The sequence below is a fragment of the Cydia pomonella genome, chromosome 24 (genome assembly GCF_033807575.1).
Source record: "Cydia pomonella isolate Wapato2018A chromosome 24, ilCydPomo1, whole genome shotgun sequence".
NCBI lineage: Eukaryota > Metazoa > Arthropoda > Insecta > Lepidoptera > Tortricidae > Cydia > Cydia pomonella.
Window position 1 is genome coordinate 11,160,783 of NC_084726.1, and position 20,582 is coordinate 11,181,364.

The 20,582-nt window shown below is 37.6% G+C and overlaps 2 protein-coding genes across 2 annotated transcripts; both read right to left on the bottom strand.

The window, feature by feature from the left end:
• Window positions 1-223: 223 nt before the first annotated feature.
• LOC133530909 (uncharacterized) lies at window positions 224-9,904 on the bottom strand. The gene is made up of 7 exons (XM_061868986.1): window positions 9,813-9,904; window positions 9,586-9,649; window positions 7,115-7,147; window positions 4,897-5,004; window positions 3,595-3,912; window positions 1,368-1,574; window positions 224-499 (listed from the first exon to the last, which is right to left on the bottom strand). Exons 1-7 carry the CDS (start codon window positions 9,843-9,845, stop codon window positions 288-290), a joined length of 975 nt encoding a protein of 324 aa, XP_061724970.1. The 5' UTR covers window positions 9,846-9,904; the 3' UTR covers window positions 224-287.
• Window positions 9,905-11,664: 1,760 nt separating this feature from the next.
• LOC133531187 (uncharacterized) lies at window positions 11,665-20,085 on the bottom strand. The gene is made up of 4 exons (XM_061869322.1): window positions 20,040-20,085; window positions 19,079-19,510; window positions 17,120-17,317; window positions 11,665-11,870 (listed from the first exon to the last, which is right to left on the bottom strand). The coding sequence occupies exons 1-4, from the start codon at window positions 20,083-20,085 to the stop codon at window positions 11,752-11,754; spliced, it is 795 nt and encodes a 264-aa protein (XP_061725306.1). The 3' UTR covers window positions 11,665-11,751.
• Between the last annotated feature and the right edge of the window lie 497 nt (window positions 20,086-20,582).

The window sequence follows — 20,582 nt, forward strand, 5'->3', positions numbered from 1 at the left end:
CTTACCAAAATGTGTCTGGTTTTTAATAAACAATTGCTCGTAGATCATTTTCATTGCCGATGAAGCCCTCGTGTCCATAACAGTTTCACTTTGATTTGCCCCTAAAATTCAGAGTTTGGTTACCATTGTATTCCAGTCCAAATCTCCCATTTTATTAGAAGAAAACCTCCTAACCGTATATTGTATACGTATAACTAGGGTAGTTAAAAATAAAACGACCGTAGACGGACACAAACCAATTTAATTGCAGATTGTGCGCACATATCTAGTCGATCGTATTTTATGCTTTAATGCTTTCCGTGGACACCATCAAACACTTCTTCTTCTTCCTCAATCATTGTTATCCCGTAACTTTCTATGATGTCACTAGGGACGGTAACGTCGTCGGTGTCCGCAGAGAAACAGTCCTTCGGGCAAGACATAACGCTCGGAAGGACGCAGGAGCAAGTACACTGTGAAGCTTGTACGGTTGTCCCTGGCTTACAGTCAGTCGCGTATTCTGTTAAGTAGAATAATATATTTATTAAGAGGCCGAAACATAAGTAGAGTCCAACGACACTAAATTTGCACGAGAAGTACGTCAAGATTCGGAAATGACTTTTACCAGGACATTCGGAACATCGTAAAAAGCGTAGCACATTTAAAAACAACGCAAGTTAGCATAACACGTACAAAAACAAAGTAAGTGACAAATCAAAGGGTTCTTGAAAAAGCGCAGCTGCCCACTCTTGCCGCTCGTCTCAAACAGAGACGCTTACGGTTGCTGGGGCATGTGCACCGGATGAAACCCTCTAGAATACCTCGACGTGTCTTGCTTGGTGCAGTTGCGTATGCTAAAAGGAACGTTGGAAGACCGATGCTGCGCTTTAAAGACTGTGTTAAGCAAAACATGTCAGCATTTGAAATCGACCACCGTGCCTGGGAAACCTTAGCTGAAGACTGTGATGCAAGCGTGTTGTGGAGAGGAGAAGGCTATGCGACCAAGCCTGGTTTATTACAGAAAGCAAACCGGGACTGGAACCTCAGGTGGCTTTCTCTGCCAAAAATGTGGGAGGTCGTGCCGCTCGCGCATCGGCCTCCACAGTTACCAAACCCGTTGTCTAAACAGCAATGCTTAAATCGGCTGCAATAGACGCAAAGGCCTGTGATGATGATGAAATTACGTACATTACTAGCGAAGCAAAATTAATAAAAACTTAAGCAAAGTAATGAGCGATTCAAATATCAAACCGCAATAAACTGTTGGGTAGGGATATAAATCAAGAGGTATATTTTTCTGAAGAATTTCTCAAAAATGTTATGACTAACTAGCGAAACTTTGTTTGACAGAATATTCTAAAAATTTCAAGTTAGAAATTGCAACTTACCGCGCAGGATCAGACTGACCGTGCTATCAGAGTTGTGCAACAATTTTTCATGATGTTCCCCAACATCTAAACCAGTGTCCGAGCACGAGATTCTGGAGCATAGTAAGATTCCTTCGCCGTTACACGTACATAACTGACAGGTTGGTTTGCCAATTTCATCCAACTTAAACGTAACTTGTTCGTTGCCTTCACAGCTTAGGGCCTGTTCTGAAAATGTCAAATAGAAATTAGGTAAAGATAAGATAAAAAGATAAAAAAAAAATATGTTTATTGCACAAGAAAGGACACAGAAAAAGTATACAGCGGTTGTTTTTAAGAGTTGGTGCATAACTAGATTGACAACAGAGTTTCCAGGAGTCCCCGCACTAGGCTAGGCCTGTATCGCGGGAGACCAGAAGTACATATAGGTATCTTAAGAATCCCCAGCATGTCGGTGCTCTATACAAACGTAGTTTTGTTTTAAATACCACGTCGGTGACACACAAGCACACTGTCCGCCTAATGGTAAGCAGTCACCGTAGCCTATGGACGCTTGCAACACCAGAGTTATAGTTACGCTTTCATTTTAAAACGACTTGCTAGATTGCTCTGAAACTTTGTACTTAAAATAGGATAAGGTATATCTAGTCCTGTAATTAGTTTATATAGCTTAAGGGTCGGTTGCACCAAACCGTCTGTCACCGTTAAAGCGTTCGCTAAATTTTATTGTATGGGATGTTTCATACCTCACTGCTGTCTGACGTTGATCAGGCCGCTAAATGTGGTTGGTGCAACTGGCCCTTAGATAGTTAAAAAAACCGGCCAAGTGCGAGTCGGACTCGCACAGGAAGGGTTCCGTACCATTATCTATAAAAACGGTCACCCATCCAAGTACTGACCCCGCCCGTCGTTGCTTAACTTCGGTGATTGGATGAGAACCTCGAGATTGGAAAGAAATATTTATTTTATTTTGTTTTTAGTATTTGTTGTTATAGCGGCAACAGAAATACATAATCTGTAGATATTTCTACTGGCTAACTATCAAAGTTCATGAGATACAGCCTGGTGACAGACGGACGGACGGACGGACTCCGGAGTCTCAGTAATAGGGTCCCGTTTGACCCTTTGGGTTCGGAACACTAAAAATACAGCGAATTTAAGATTTTCATACAAAACTTGTTTCGCTCTATTTCGTTTCTTTTATAAGATGGAGCAATATAAACTTATTTCAGTCCTAAACATACCTACCTCATGTCATTGTATGTGTAACGTTTCATTATAATCCAATACGTAGTTTCAAAATCAGAACGTAACTCCGTTTGTATGGGAAGGTGAAATTCAGCCGAGCTTGCCGGGGACTTAATTTATAAAAGTATATCGCATAACTATAATCGAATTGCCAAAAAGATTAACCACTACGGAACTTATGGGGGTTTTCAGAAAAAAATGTGCGCATTTTTCCTTAACCATCCTTAATTTTCCATACAAAATTTATTAGTCAGTTTTGTAATGGTCCATACAACACGAATGGTTTACTGCGTTACAAAACTGACAATTAAAAGTGGGACACTTTTTTTATTGCTTAAATCGATAGTGTTCGTAATTCTGAGAAGAAGTCATCCAAAATTTGGTGGCTTTAAAAAAAGTACAGGGTTCACATTTTTCTGAAAATGTTCTTATATGAAGGACAAAGAAAAGCAGAGGAAATGACGTCATGGGCAACTTACTTCGATTTATACTGCTATCTACGTTTTTCTAGTAATTATCTGGTGCTTATTTCTTGGATATTGTTCAAAAAGTATATTTAATATACAGTTAACATTCATATATAGTGTCAGACCAAGCTAACTCTGCGACATTTGCATGATAAACTGTGATAATATCTTTATTAAAGCCTAATTTCTATTAAAATATGTTTATGATGACACTTCTCTCTTAGTTCAGTTCAAGTTAGTGCAAAGTTAGTTTAGACGGACTCTAAAAGTTCTTTTTTACGACGTTAGCAAATAAATTAGAGTTTGCGTTAAAAGAACTATATAACTTTGCCTAAAATACATACAGTAAAAGTCTTATATATTATTAGCCCTATGAAATGCTAATAAGTGACATCACAATATAATCTTCTTCAATAATGTAAGTCAGTATATGTTTATGATAATATTCTTTTAGATATGATTAAATATCTTAAATTTCATAAAGTGAAATCTAACATTCCAATGGGCTATAGCTACTTTTAAAGTATAGTTACTTTTGCGTTTTTCATAATACGCATTGTTTCGTATTTTGTCATTTTCTATTGTGTCTTCTGGTTCCGTTGAAGGTTCTACTGTGGTTTCATACTCGGGTTCGGTAGGTCCCTCTGTGTTATAATACTCGGGTTCTGTAGGGGCCTCTGTGATATAATACTCGGGTTCTGTCACAGGTTCCCCTGTGTTATAATAATCGGGTTCTGTATCTGGTTCTTCTGTGTTATAATCAGCTGGTCCGTATGAAGTTTCGTCTGGATTATAATCTGGTTCTGTTCTATATTCCTCTGTGGTATAATAATCTGGTTCAGCTGTAAGATCTGTAATAATTTGTATTTGTGAATTTCTACCTTTATTTTAAAATTATTTTACAAAGATACAACAATATGAGTTGAACGTAAATTGTCTTAAATAATAAATATATATATACTTATATACTAACTTATTTAAATGTATTAAAACTACATAACAAAACACTAAGAATAAACTTACCTACCTATAAACAAAACCCAATCATAAAAAAAACACCCAGCAAGGCCATATCGTCAGGTGACAAGCAAAACTCACTAATTACCACCACAAGTCCATAGCCATAATGAACCATATTACTACTGCAATTAGATTTTATTCATTTTAGTTTAATTATTTTTTAGTTATTAGTGAGTTTCATTAAACATAATTTCTTAAGAAACCATAATTTTATATCCGCGACGCAGGCTTCGTCAGGTGAACATAAACTCATAATCAGGCTTCGTCACAAAACAATACAACGGTAAAATCTGCAACAGGCTTCGTCAACTTACTCTAAAAGTATACATAAAAAAAACGCTACAAATAAAAAGCACCTTCTAACTGCCTTCCAACAGGCAGTGTTCTCACCAGGCTGACCGCATTTCGCCGTTGAACTGCGATGCTAATTCTTTGGGCAAAATACTGACCAGCCCTTTGGTCATCCGTGGCATCCACCAAATGCGACGTTAAACCCTTATAAAAACGCCGGGCGCTGGGCCCCCATAACCCTAACGTTTCCACTCCAAAAGTTAACTTAGTGAAATTTGCTTGTCACCTGACGATATTAGAATTTATACCAAATGGCAATTTGTGTGTGGGAAAAGTGGGACATTTGCAATCACAAAGTAAGTAATGTTGTCATAAATGTCAAATTCCTATGAAAAAATTAGTGAGGGACTGCCCTCACTTTGTTCTGTTCAAGCCGATGAAAAGTTAGCATAGATTGACTGTAAGTTAGTTTGTTGATCAACTACGGGGAAGCAAAAGAGTAATTGTGGTTACAGAAATATTACCGTCTTGTGTGGAATAATCAGAATCGGCAGTATGGTCGTAATCTGGTTGCTCTGTGACAGCTTCATGAGGGCGACGTGTGGTGCTCCTCCGGAAGAATTCTTTAATCGCTGTTGAATTAATGTTGTAATTATCAGAAACGTCCACGAACTATGGTATATTAAGCTTAGTAATTTGGACCATTGGCAACGAGCCTGGTCGAAAAACCAACAGAACTGAGAGGTCATTACTATCACATTTTAACGTTAATAAACTATTCTATAAAGATCAGTTTGGATTTACACGGGGCAGGTCAACGACAGATGCAGGCACCACCTTAATCAAACACATATTTGAAGCATGGGAACAACAACTAGATGCAATAGGCGTGTTTTGCGATCTGTCGAAGGCCTTCGACTGTGTTGATCATGACACTCTTATTCGCAAGTTAAACCACTATGGCGTGAAGTGCAAGGCTCTTGATCTCATCTGGTCCTATCTTATAAACAGAATTCAGAAAGTAGACATAAATAAAACTAAGTCGTCGGGGTCTATTACTTCAATGGGCGTCCCCCAAGGATCTATTCTTGGCCCATTCTTGTTTCTCGTTTATATTAATGATTTGCCTTATATAGTTAATGAAAAGCATAAGTTGGTTCTCTTTGCTGATGACACATCTATTATATTTAAAGTAAAAAGGAAACAGAGTGATTTAAGTGAAATAAATGATGTATTGTCCTCTGTAGTTGATTGGTTTACTACTAATAATTTACTTCTCAATGCCAAGAAAACGAAATGTGTTAGATTTTCTTTACCTAATGTCCAGCACACGAGTGACGCACAGGTTGTTTTAAAAGACGAAATATTAGATTTTGAAGATGAAGCTGTTTTTCTAGGCTTATCCTTGGATTCAAAATTACAGTGGGGAACGCACATTTCTACACTGGCAAGTAGACTAAGTTCAGCAGCATACGCAGTTAAAAGGATCCGTCAACTTACAGATGTTGAGACAGCACGGCTGGTGTATTTTGGATATTTCCATAGCGTCATGTCTTACGGCATTTTATTATGGGGCAAAGCCGCTGACATTAATTCAATCTTTGTTTTACAGAAACGTGCTGTACGTAACATATATAATATAGGCACAAGAGTGTCTCTTAAAGAGAAATTTAAAGAAATCAATATTCTCACTGTTGCTTCCCAATATATTTACGAAAATATAATGTATGTAAGAAAAAATATTGAAATGTTTAAATTGAATAGTGACATACACAATTATAATACTAGAAATAAAAATAAATTGGTGATTCCAAGATTCCGTTTAAATAGAGTAAATAATATGTCGTTTATGGGGAACAGTGTGCGCTTTTATAATAAGTTACCATCTAACTTAACGAAATTGTCAATGAATAAATTCAAGTCAATTGTGAAACGACAGCTTTTACAAAAAGCTTATTATACTTTTAAGGAATTCTTAGAAGATAAGGATGCATTTATGTTAAAATAGAATATATATATAGTTATAAGATGACATGTGAAAGTGCTAGCTTAAGCCTATTTACAGAATAAACGTTTCGATTTTCGATTTTTTCGATTTCGGTCATAGGTATTTATATGTACTTCATTTGTTGCATGGGCACCAAGCGGAATTCCATTGCAGAACTGAGATATTGGTATTTCAATCAAAATGTCGTCACCCTTATTACCTAGACAATAGAGCCCAAATAAGTAAATGAATTGCTGCAGAGCAGAATTTCGCGCACCGCGCCGGCCGGATGAGTGGCGCGCAGCAAATAATATGACCGATCGAAGGAACCAGTGTATTTCGCACTTCTCGATGAAAACTTTATTATTTCAATTCAGCTGTGGAATTCAACTTGGTGTCCATAAAATGAAATATAGTAGTTAAAAATACTTATTAAATAAGATATCTCTCATCACTGTTGGTTTTTGGGCCATTTTGACGCATAGGCCTTTAAATGTGGAAAAAATTACTGTCTTGAGTGACAGCGGAGTCTTAGTAATAGGGTCCCGTTTTAATCTTTGGGCACGGAACCCTAAAAATTTTCAAAACTCTCTTGGTTCAAAACAAAAACCCACTGCATCTTAGTCATATTATTAAACCTACTATATTTAGGGACAATGTTCATACATTATGTAGGCAGACATTATTAGTGTATCTTCAAAGTAACCTATACATTAATTACTTAGTTAACAATAATATAAATAATCTGAATTTACGGTCATTGTCGTGTTTTGTATTATCCTCGAAATCTGAAATAAAAAGTAAAGAATTATTGACCACGCCGCGTAGCCAACTTGCTAATCGCTTACGCTCCGTAGCGATCGAAACGCAACTGTCACTGTCTCACTAATATGGAAGAGTGACAGAGACACAAAGCGTTTCGTTGTCGTAGTGATAGCGCTTGTCACCTTGGCTAGGTCGCTGTGTTTTTTTATAAATTTGAGCAATACTCGAAAAACAATCACAATAAAAAAAAAACAACGGGTTGCACTCCAGGAGTGCTGGCAGAAGTGAAACATGAATATTAACGTTGTGCGTTTGATATTTTGGAGAAATTGAGTAGCAGTTTTATAAAAAGAGATAATTTTCTATTATACCTACGTAAATAAATTTGAGTATTGGGACCGTGCGAAGTGCGTGGTGGGGGTAAGTAAAGCGATCCCAGCGCATAAGGTGGTAAAAATTTGAACTAACTGCGGATAGCGTCTTTAACATTTCGTACAATTATATGGCTCGAAATGAAACTTTGATTTACGATTACTCCTGAAATATTCATTTAAATTGTGTGGTGTAAGGGACCATTGTAATCTGTATGAAATGCTTAATATAACTAACGTATTTATTTTGATAATTGTTAATAATGTATCCATGTAAATAGCTTTGCAAATGCCACATATTACGTGATCTTTTTCTAGAAGTTAAGAATGGATGTAGTAAGTTATCCTTAAAAGATAGACATTTCACATCGTGGACTTTTTTGTAGACCTATGTATGAGAAACAACCCCACCATACATTGTGTTGTTATAGCTCAAACGGATTAGGCAGCGTTTTCGATTAAAGATCCTAGCCAGCGTGATTTTTTCCGACAACATCGTTATATTTCAAACAATTTACACAAAACCTTAACAAGTTATATACTTAAGCCTTCCTCAAGAATCACTCTATTGATAGATGAAAGTCGTATGAAAATCCGTTCAGTAGTTTTTAGTTTTGGAGTAGTTTTATAAGATGTAGTGAATTGACGTTTTCCCCTAGAATTGCGGACACTAGGTTGCGTGACAGTCGTGCACGCTCCCAATAGGAGATATTATGAAATGCGAATTTTAGTGTTAATATATAACATAGGTATACAGAGTTATTCATGAGACGTGAGCAGGACTACAGCCTACACAATCAGTAAAAGTTAATGAATCGTTCACCATCATATTAAGTAAAACAACCACGCTTCTTTTCTGTTATTTAACTTTTTGGTAAAGAAAATTTTGAGCATCTACAATCATGGATACCCAACAACACAAAGATACAGTACAACACAATTAACAAAGATTAAACCTCTTTAACCGTTATTACCGCTGATTATAAAGAAAATAAAATGTCACACTTGAATGAGATACGATTTTTTAAAAGTAACCAGGCTTCGATGACATTCAATTTGCACGTCACCATGATGTCACGACGACCGGTCTGGCCTAGTGGGTAGTGACCCTGCCTACGAAGCCGATGGTCCCGGGCTCAAATCCTGGTAAGGGCATTTATTCGTGTGATGAGCATGGATATTTGTTCCTGAGTCATGGGTGTTTTCTATGTATTTAAGTATTTATATATTATATATATCGTTGTCCAAGTACCCTCAACACAAGCCTTATTGAGCTTACTGTGGGACTTAGTCAAATTGTGTAATAATGTCCTATAATATTTATTTATTTATTTATTTATTCTTGACCGCATTTAGAGCCTAAAATGTCATACAAAGTTTTTTGAAATCGTTATCGTTTTTTTAAATAATTTTGAGTTTTTAATATTTAAGTTTTTATAACGAAACCGGGAAAAATTATGTGGTAGATATTTTTTCTTGGTTTCCTTCACTATGAAAAAATACACGTGAGATTTCTTTATATCGATATTTTCAGACGTGACCGTACTATACTTCCCTCAAGTGTCTAAGGTGGAACTTGCGAGTTCATTGTGATAATGACTCAAGTATTTTTATGTACAGTCATCAGCAAAACCATTTGCTTAGCACACCTACATACATGTTTGCATGTAGAAATGCTAAGCTAATAACTTTGCTAACTGTACATCTTTTACGCTGCGAGGTGTACTCACTAGTTGGCTATATTACAAAAAAACGGCCAAGTGCGAGTCGGACTCGCGCACGAAGGGTTCCGTACCATTATTTATAAAAACGGCAAAAAAAAAATGTTTTTTGTATGGGAGCCCCCTTAAATATTTATTTTATTTTGTTTTTATGTATTTGTTGTTATAGCGGCAACATAAATACATCATCTGAGAAGATTTTAACTGTCTAGCTATCACGGTTCATGAGATACAGCCTGGTGACAGACGGACGGCGGGACGGACAGCGAAGTCTCAGTAATAGGGTCCCGTTTGACCCTTTGGGTACGGAAACATATAAATAGTAATATGAAAAATTTACACACAGGAATAACCCGCGTTTTTACGAACCTTTCTTCCAAAACCAATCGTATTTGCCCGTTTTAAAAAAGGGCAAAGCGGCAATTAGTAATACCTGAAATAAAGTATATAATAATATTTGATATTCATCACTAGGTTTTCGGTGAAGGAAATTACCGTAAGTAAACCAGAAAAATTCAAAGGAGTATAAGAAGTCCCCAACTTTACTCGCATTGGGCAAGCGACCAGCGTGGGGATACCGCGTGCCCTCTACTTACATGGGAGAAAATTAAGATGATTACAGATTTCATCTTTACGGCTGGCCGTCAAAATGCGCACAATCCAGTTTATGACAACTCTGAAATCATTTGAGCGTATTAAATTGATTCCAATTCTATTATTTAGCCAGATAATTCGTTTTTAATGATGACGATACCTTAATGTCCATTTACGATTAATTTTAACAATCGTATACTTAAAGCTGGAACCCCACTGCATATGCACGGTCGAGCTACGCACGTGGGTACAAAAACGCTTCGTATCAAAGTGTAGCTCATGTTCTACATGTGACACATACACAGCAGCGCACGGGCACGCTTTGTACGAAATGACGTCCTGACACACGTTGGTGCGCGTGGCGTGCGAAGTCCCACTGCGACCCACGTTGTCCATGCTAAGGTTGAATTTGCCGTATTTTGGTGTGAGATCGGGGGAGATGAGAATCGTGCGTCCAATTTGACTTGGAAAAGAGCTCTAAGGGCCTACTTGCAGAATATACTATATGCAAGGTGTTCATTCTCACACGCTAGCACTTAAATGGTAGAACACACGGCCCGATTCGAAGAATGATTAAGACACATTTAAGATCTTGGAAAGATCGATAACTAAGCGAGATGTCAAAATTGACGTTTATTTCGATCCCGCTCCCGCTGTCCCAATAAGATCTATCTACGATATTTCTAACGTCAAAGTGATATTGGTTGCCCGAATCGAGCTGTTTCTGTCAGTTGTACGATATACAAACGATATCTAAATGAGAACTTATCTGTAGGGCTGAGATGGTCGGATCTTTATCATTTGTCACCGTGCCTGTCACGTTCTAACAAGTATGTAAGCGCGAAAGTGACGGACATAGTGACAAGTGATAAAAATGGAACCATGCTGCCACTGCAGAACTTATCGTTATCGTATGTCATTTTTCGAATCAGTGCTGTTTAAGAGGAATCTTCTTCCGCGGACGCTCCGGTTATGGAATGAGCTCTCTCTTTTCTCGAGGGCCTACAGCATGAGGGTCTTCATATTTAAAAGGAGTGAACAGGCTTTTAAAGGGTCGGCAACGCGCATGTAACAACCCTGTAGTTGCAGGTTTCCACAGGCTACGGTGTCTACTTACCCTAAGGCTAGCCGTATGCTTGTTTGCCACCGTCGTTGTATAAAAAATACACGTTAACACTATTCAATAAAACTCACTTTTGTGTAATTTGTGTAATAATGTCCTATAATATTTATTTATTTATTTTATAGGCTAGATGACAAGTTTCTATTAACCCTTTAACGGGCAAGACTGAAAAAAAACCTCAATTCAAACCTCATCGCCAATCTATAGTCCTAAAAAATTCTGTACAAGAAAAAAAAAAGATGACCTTTTTGAGACATATGATCTATAAAGGGTGTATCAGACGATCAGGTTCAATTTGAGAATCAAATGTCTGTAGTATGGGACTCATTGTATAAAAGCAAATGTCTGTATGAAAGCAATACAACGGTCAGAAATAATCGTTAATCTGATAATTGTACTCTAATTACAAAACGGCCCCTAACAAAACGGCAAGTGATCGTGACGTTGCAATGGCTTGAGAATCCGTCTTGAAATAAGGAAAATAAGAAAATTGCGTGTTTGGCGGTGAAATAATGCGTTTATGTCTATAGTTGCTATAAAATATGTTTTTATTGTATAATTCTTTTTTTTTTCATTTTTATCACTTAAAAATACTTAGATTTTGGAACTTAGCGGTCTTGTATTTTTTATTATTGCCATTCATTTTTATGAAGTATTTCGTACTTATCGTAGCTTTATTTGACTTTCATAAGCGCATTGTAATTATATGCCTACTTGAATAATGATCTATCTTTATCTTATCTTTATCTCTTTATTTAACTAGGTTTTTTCTATGGAATTCAACATGTGTCATCGTCCATGAGCGACCTGTTAACACACTAGCTGAGGGGTCGGCCGACCTGGCAGGCAACCGGGCAGGATAGGATATCCTGCTGGATGCACGTACAGTCGCAGGTGAGGCTGGCTTGAATCGTCTCTCCGCGGTCGCATCTGTATTCTGTAACAGACATTAACATATATTTTAATTAATATTTAACGACAGATTGTGATCAAGATCGAATTCGAGTCTACATCTTCAGCTTTGGCGATGCCATAATCTGTCTTTGATTGTTATTTTAAAAAAAAGTCAGGAAATAAATTGTTACGAGTACTTTACTGTTAAATAATGAGTGGATATATAGGTCATACTGAGCAACTTTTACTATTTGACCAACCCCAAAATCGCAAAAAAAATGACTGTTTTATACATTTTGACTGCCTGACCTTGACATTTTCTATGGGAGAGTAATTTTTTTTCGCGATTTCGGGTTTGGTCCCATAGTAAAAGTGGCTCAATATTACATATATATTCAGCCCGTTAATTATTGCAGGTGCCTAAATAAATACCCTGTATTGTACTTGATCCAACATCCATTTTCATTTATTTATTCTAAAAACTGATTAATGTAGTTTACGACAAATACTACCACGTACGAATACATAAACCATTTTATGTATTATCATTATTACTTGTAGGTAAAGAACACACAAGTATGTGCATGTGTGCGGGTTACTGAATACACAGTAACAATTAGTTGAGAGCATGTCCGCTTAGGGGCAGCACTAGTAGAGACATGCATGGGAAATTACCGAGAGCTACTTATTTATTACAGTAATAACATATACTAATCTATGGACTATTATGCTACTCGATTCCGGCAACAACCGTCCTTTTAATATTGCCTTAGACCGCACTCTTAGGGCGAGCATTAGGTATGTTCTTGGAGCAGTAGTTTATACTAGTGAAAATATTACGGATTTCGTAGAGAGAGATGGCAATGCCATCTACACAACTATAGAACAAATAAAACTATTTAGCAAAATTTAGTGTCAACGGCATTACATTGTAGATAGATAGATAGAATACTCTTTATTGGCACACCTCAGTAAAAATATACAAGAAAAATAAACAATTGATTAAATTTAGAGGCAGACAACAGCCGAGAGAGAGGCGGGTTAGAGGCAGGCAGGCAGGATTGTACTATGGAAGGTGGAGGTACATTGTACATACAGTGTACATTTACAGCGTGTATTTTTGATACGATCACATAATCAAGGGACAGTCAGTTTAGCCTGTAATTAACACACTTTCATAGGTTTTATAAAAAATGGACGACTTTTATTTAAATAAAATAATAATAATAATAATTTAGCCTATATACGTCCCACTGCTGGGCACAGGCCTCCTCTCATGCGCGAGAGGGCGAGGGGATTATTTAAATACTTAATTAAAAAAATAATTCAGCAAGCAATGTATCACTACTTTGTTTTAAATCAAAACGCTCATTAATGACACGACGTCACAACTGTCACAAGTGCTCATGATGTACTTTACCACAACGCATGACCCTCTGCTAATATCTCTAGTAATCAAAAAATAAGACACGTACTTCATTGTTACTCTTTGCTCTTATTGCTATTAGTGTCCAATTGTATGTTACTTTTCTTTGTCTCTTGTCAATTTTCTTTTTGTCTCTTGTTATTTTGACACTTGGAGAGACTTTACACCTCCAAATTTTATTAGTATTAGTACTCTGACATTATTTATTTAATCGTATGGCATGTTATACAGATACAGAGAAATCATAAGTCGACCTCCAAAGAATTAATCCACTTGATAGCTTCGTCGTTCAGTTTGATCAGGTCTTCCGGGGGGCCTCCAGTATATCGAGTAGATGGACATTCTTGGAAAATATGTCGGATACTCTGCTCCTCGGCACCACAGTGACAGGCGGGAGACTCCACCCACCCGCAACGATATTTATATAGGGCACAGCGACCGTGGCCGGTCCGCAATCTATTAAGGTTACACCATGTCCGCCTCGGCAGCTCGAACCCATCTATTTTCTTACCCGGAATAATCCCCGATCCAAACCTTCCATCCATTGCAGTACTCCAAAGTTGCATCCACTCCCGGTTAGCGTTGTAGTCTCCTTGTGAAAGAGTTGACGCAATACTGTAGGGAGGGTTCCTGGACTTCAGGCGACTATTTACAGGGTGCGTGAATTCACTGTGTATTGGTAGAATTGGGTTACCTCTAATTTTGCAAGTCTCTTTCATAAGCGCATCCTTTCTACGCAAATCAGGTGGCAGGATTCCACAAAGAACTGGGAGCCAGTGGCATGGGGTAGAACGCAGTGTGCCGGATATGAGTCGCATAGTTTTATTTAGCTCCGTATCGACTTTGTTGGTGTGAACGCTGCCCAGCCAGACTGGCGCGCAATACTCAGCTGAGGAATATACCAGCGATAAGGCAGATGTACGCAAAGTGTTAGCATTTGCTCCCCAGGATGTACCAGTTAATTTGTGAATGATGTTGTTGCGTGTTTGTAGTTTACGTCCCGTACAAGTGAGATGTTCTTTGAAGGTCAGAGAGCGGTCAAGGGTGACACCGAGGTATTTTGGAGTAGAATTGTGTCTCAGGGTCGAACCGTTGAGAGAAACTTTGAGCTCGCGGTTTGCCAATTTGTTGTGTAGGTGAAAACAGCATGTTTCGGTCTTACTTGTGCTAGGTGTGAGGCGCCATGCTTTGAAATACCTTGCTAGTGTAACCATGTCCTGCGTTAATGTCCGCTCTAGGTTGTTAAAGGTCTTATGCTGCGTGACTAGACAAATATCGTCGGCGTATATAAACGTACGAGCCAGGGTAGGAGGTAGGTCGTGGATGTACAGATTGAACAAGGTAGGGGCTAGTACAGAGCCCTGAGGCAACCCGTTGTTCAGTTTCTTCACGTTGCTGACCTTGGAACCCAGGTGAATGCGGAACCGTCGTTGAGAAAGCATGCTTGATATAAGTTGAACGATTTCTAAGTTGGGAACTGCCACTAAAAGTTTGTAAACCAGCCCCTCTCTCCATACTGTATCGTACGCTGCTGTTAGATCGATGAAAACTGCCCCAGATTTAAGTCCATTTTGGTATCCCGTCTCTATATGAGTGGTTAATGCTAGGACTTGATCTGTACAGTTGCGCCCGGACCTGAAACCCGCTTGCTCTACTGGAATAAAATTGTCTATAAGCGGCCCTATTCTTTTCAGCAGGACTCTTTCCAGAAGTTTATACACATTACTCAGTAGAGCTATGGGGCGATAGCTAGAGGGGTCATCGTCATTCTTTCCTGGTTTCAGTAATGCGATCACTTTGGATTCTGTGAATAACCTAGGCAGTTTGTTGGACTTTAGAATTTCGGAGAAAAATAAAGATAGCCACTTAATGGCATGTGAGCCAAGATTTATGAGGAATTCGTTGTAAATTTCATCGACCCCTGCTGCTTTTCCAGGCTGAAGACCTTTGATAGCTCGTTTGACTTCCTCCGCTGTGAAGGGCTTTGACAGGTCGGGGTCAGATTTATGTTCGGCCTTCAGCTGTTGCCACTTTTTCTTCACCTTTTTTGTCTCCAGCTTGTCTCCTTTTGCTCTGGACACAGAGACTAACCGGTTTGCTATCTGATCAGGGTGGATTGGAAGTACGGAACGCGACGATGACTGTTTACCAGAAAGCTTGTTTAACACCCTCCATGCTTTACGACTTGAACGCCTGAAGTCCATCGATTGGACAGTATTCCTCCATTTATTGGAGCGGTTTTCGTCCAAGGTGGCTAGAAGTTCAGTGCCGATCGAGCTATCACCCGTTTTTTGGTAGTCTTTATAGAGCTGTTCACTAAGTTCATTCCATCCAGGAACATACTCCTTTCTGAAACCCCTACACACGTGGGCCTTAGCAGAAGACAGAATCAATCCCACGAAACGTGTGTAGTTATGTGCTGTCGGAGGGATAAATCTGACACCTGCGTCCAATTTAGCTGCATAACTAGGCCAGTCTGCACGGTTGAAGTTCCAACGAGGGAGTGGCATTGATTTAGTGAGTGGAATCTTTAGCCCTACTTCCAGTATTATAGGCCTATGTTGGCTGTTGGGGAAGTCCCGAAGGACGAGCCTGTCTGTTGGAAGAGGTGTACCTGAGGAGTCCCTAGTAACAAAGGTCAAATCCGGGTTATAGTCTTTTTTCCAGCGAGCTGAATGGAAAGTGCCCCTGTCCTTGGCATTGAAAACTAAAAAGAGATTGCTTGATTCAGCCCATTGTGCCAGGTTCAGCCCATTTGTATCACTCATTGCGTATCGCCATGATGTGTGATGACTATTAAAGTCTCCAGTATAAATGCATGGGTGAGGGAAGGTCGGCATCCCATTACCGGCCCAGGTAGCAAGAGGGGGTTTGTAGATGTTAGCAATCCTGAGGTCCTCGAGCTGGATGACGATTATAAAGTTATTTTGCGAATCATTAGCGTATATGACGCTCAGCACTTTCAGGGCGGATCGAGCATAAGTGGCAATGCCATACTTACTGTGGTTCAGTGCTTTAATGAGCGTAAAACCTGGTATGAGTCCTCTGATTTGGATATCCTGATCGTCTTTTGTGTGAGTTTCTTGGAGGTTTATGATGTCAATCTTATGATCTACAGCCAGCTTAGACATATATTCACATTTGGCTTTACTTATACCTTCAATGTTTAACTGGCAGATTCGGACTAAAGGTCCGAGATCTCTGGTCTGGGGGTTCTTAAAATACTCATTCTCTGACTCTGACATTGGGGACCTTTTACATCTCCAGATTTAATGTGTTTTTAACCATAGAGACTATACATCTCTATTGTATTGTAGTAATAATTTATTTTAAGATTATTATAATGTAATGTTTACCCAGGTATTGGCTGTTGTATTTATAAATGTTGTTATGAATTTTTCATGTCACTATATGATGTTACTATAAATGTTGTATTGACTTGTAAAAGAGCCCTTGAGGCCTACTTGCAGAATAAATTTTTGAATTTTGAATATTTGTTTATGTCACATAGCATGTAAGTTGTGGTTGAATAAAGATTTTATCTATCTATCTATTTATCTATGTACGAAATACATTGCCTCTTGAAAAAAACACTAAACCTAAAAAAATCTTTCAGTATTGTTTTATAGCACTAAAACCTACGTCTATGTAGTTTAATTTTTAGGTTATATCTAAAATACACACATTAATATAATTATTTTATATTTTGATTTGTGTTTAGTGCAAGTCCATACATCCTTAGGCCCTCAGCAGACGGAGCGTAAGCATAAACGTCCCTAATCTTTCACTTCCTCAACAAAATATTGCAAAATGATACCTTGCAATATGATTTACTATTTACTAGTATAAAAAATAAACATACTCACCGCTAAAATGAATCGGAACGGCTAAAATATAATCGCTATAGGTAGCCGGGTCGAGCTCCTCGCCCAGGAACCCACGGTCCTTGCATTCAAACGGCGCGCACAGCATCATCGCCTTCTCGTAGATGCATGTGCACATCTCGCAGCCGAACTCATCTTCGATGCGCACGTATCTGGTATACACGCATTTTCTGACAAGCCCTGTGATAAGTTATGTTATTAGTTACATGAACCGCAGTCATGCAACAATATAATAATAATAATTCAGCCTATATACGTCCCACTGCTGGGCACAGGCCTCCTCTCATGTGCAAGAGGGCTCGGGCTATAGTCCCCACGCTAGCCCAATGCGGATTGGGGACTTCACATACACCTTTAAATTTCTTCGCAGATGTGTGCAGGTTTCCTCACGATGTTTTCCTTCACCGAAAAGCTAGTGGTAAATATCAAATGACATTTCGTACATAAGTTCCGAAAAACTCATTGGTACGAGTCAGGATTTGAACCCACGACCTCCGGATTGAAAGTCGGACGTCATATCCACTCGGCCACCACCGCTTCATGCAACAAGTTACTTTAAAAATATATTGATACACATTTTTATTGCTGATTATACTTTGTTTACTTTGTATGTCTATCACGTCATCGGGACCTTACTAGTGAGTCTAATATTAATAATAATTATAATGTGTTTGTGCTTTTCACCGCGGAGTATTTTGACTACCTTCCGACTGCATGGTCGATGGTGTAGGTTTTTTTATATAGATATTATTGCATTGTTACTGGATTACGCAAGTACGCCAAATTTCAGCTGAATCAGCGTTTTAAATCTAAGTAAGGTGGGTCAAAAAAGTAGCTGTACTTAATTTTTGTGTACTGAGAAATTTACTAATTTTCATTATTTATTTAAGTTTTATAGTAAAAAAAAGTATTATTTTGATGACTCGTAGTAAAAGTATTGTATACAATAGTGATATAATCAAGCTTTTCAATAAAATATTACTTTTAGGCGTATTTATCGTTTTGATTGATATTCGTAATTAAGATTCAATAGGTGTCATTCAACAATGATATTTCAGATATAAAAAAAATAAGACGACGCATTGTAAATTTTGGCGTCAGGTATCTTGATTTATCTCGGCAATTACAAAACTCATGAAAGTATTGGTCGGTGAAATGGTTATTCATGGCATCGACTTCATTTTTGTAGTTGCCGATACACGATTGGTAAACTTTTATAGCAGAGAAAGTTGTAGCAAAGCTGCCTCTTGTGAAACAAACATTTTCGTTTTATAGGCAAATGGGAACGGTTCAAGCCTCTATATTTTGTAGATTACTTTAAGCACACACTTCAATACTGTAGTTGTGATTTAAGATAAATTCTTGTTTTTTACTTTAAGCGGTAAAGCCCGTGTTGCCGCATACAACCTTGTATTATAAAATAAGCTAGCGCAAAACCATATTTTGGGAATCAAGCAAGCACCGCATTTATAGATTTTATTGTTTAACGATGCGTCACCTTAGCATGTAAATGTATGTATATTGAAGTTCGATTTTCAAAGATATTAACACGAAATTTATCTACCTAATTGTGATTAAAATTGCCGTTTTTCGAAAAAAATTCTCCCTCCATACAAAACAGTTTTAGTAAAAAACTATTCGCATTAGTTTAAAGTCTCTCACAATACTATAAATAAATTGTATTTGCATGAGTCGAGCTGGAGCAGCTAATGACTTTGGGACCAGCCCTCGTAGATATGCACTCATATGTTTCATCTAAGATATTGCACATTGCACATTATCATTGTTTATTGTATTATCATTATCAAGTATTTTGTTCATATAAAAAGATTAGACTTATGGCTTGAAGTCACAAGACAGTTAAACAGTTTAATTTTAATTTTATTCTCAGTATTCATCAATAATTAGCAATGTAGATTTATATTACTTGAGTCAATTTACCTTTACGCTTATTTCGTCGTAGCTCGCGCATTTTCGCTTCATCTACAACCTCATGCTTAGTTTCCTTTGGATTTCCCTTCTCGTCATCATGAGGAGTCACTGATTCAATTTCGTCATTGTTTTCATTTTCCTCTTCACCTTCCTCTTCATATTCTTCCTCGTTATCATTTTCATATTCTGAAGTGTTATTGCTTTCTACTGATGTGCTATTGTCAGTAACATTGTCTGTAGTCACTGCGGCATCAATTTCAGTTACATTAGGGTTATTTGTTACATTTTCTGGATTTGCAATGTATATTGTTTTATTTTTTTTGTCACCAATTTCAGTTAGATTAACGCTGTGAGTCATATTTTCTGGATTTCTGATGTGTATTGGTTTTTTATTGCTTTCGTCGGAAGCGTACATAGGTTCTTCTTCTTCTTCTGGAACACCTGGGAAGCGTTTGTATTAGAATACAGCGAATGTATTAAAATGTAGATAACATATAGAGACTGTTAGATCTGGTACTTTTTTAGTCTCAACCATCATTATTTCTACTAGTCAAGAAGTTAAAAATAACCGGCCAAGTGCGAGTCCGTTTTACTCGTGCACCGATGGTTCCGTACAAACTTTGAATTATCTTGTGTAACTATAAAGGTTTTTGATTAGAAGTACCTATGCTAAGTAAAGTTGTGTACAGCGCCATCTATCGGCAAATCTTCTAACTAATTTGGTGATGTAATGCACGTACGTTGATTTTTCGAGGATAATTATCTATCATATGAACCTATTCAAAACCTGTTCTTTAATTTGAAAAAATGCGTCTTTAATGTAATCACATTTAGAAAATTAACAACCTGCGTATTTACTCGCGGGTAGGTAAATATCGGGTATTTACCGGTAGTATTGTAAAACAAACTTTTTTTAAGAAACCTGTACATTTAAACATAATGTACGTATAATAAGTATACCATTACTTACTTCCAGCTAGTTTTCTTGGATAACCAAAAGCCGTGACTATAAGCATCACCTGCAACCGAATTATCTTTGTCAATATAAACGCCAGTTAAAAAATTAACGATTACTAAAAAATCCGTATGAATATATACTAAATAATAATTGGGTACTTGACACATGTTGAATATTGTATAGTTTGTTGTCCCAATTTCCTGATAGATGGCGCTGTTCCAGACGCATACTAGGTAATGCTAGTTTATCATAGAATCTTTGTAAGAAACCGTCACATTTCAAAATAATGATTGGTAACGTAGCAAGTAGCAACTTATTCAAACAACGTGGTCCTTCAAGCCGGACTACAAAATTTAGCTAAATGAATAGAAAAACAGCCATCCATTATAAGAAAAGTGGAATTAATAAGACAAATTAAGTTTAAAAAAAATACAAGGCTCCAGTCTCAAAAATAAATTCGATTCCTTACATTTTATTGAAAATAAATTGTATTATAACTATATATGTACATAAACGCAATATTCCAGGGTCAAAATAGCAAGTTTCTTTATATTC

Excerpts from the sequence above, each read along its gene's own strand:
- LOC133530909 (XM_061868986.1), bottom strand. The coding sequence starts at position 9,845 with ATGAAATCTGTAATCATCTTAATTTTCTCCCAT. Across the intron at positions 3,913-4,896 it reads TGATTATTCCACACAAGACG|ATCTTACAGCTGAACCAGAT; the intron begins GTAATATTTCTG and ends AAATTATTACAG. Across the intron at positions 1,575-3,594 it reads GTATTATGAAAAACGCAAAA|AACAGGCCCTAAGCTGTGAA; the intron begins GTAACTATACTT and ends TGACATTTTCAG.
- LOC133531187 (XM_061869322.1), bottom strand. The coding sequence starts at position 20,085 with ATGCTTATAGTCACGGCTTTTGGTTATCCAAGAAAACTAGCTGGAA. Across the intron at positions 17,318-19,078 it reads ACGACGAAATAAGCGTAAAG|GGCTTGTCAGAAAATGCGTG; the intron begins GTAAATTGACTC and ends AACTTATCACAG. Across the intron at positions 11,871-17,119 it reads CGTTCCGATTCATTTTAGCG|AATACAGATGCGACCGCGGA; the intron begins GTGAGTATGTTT and ends TGTCTGTTACAG.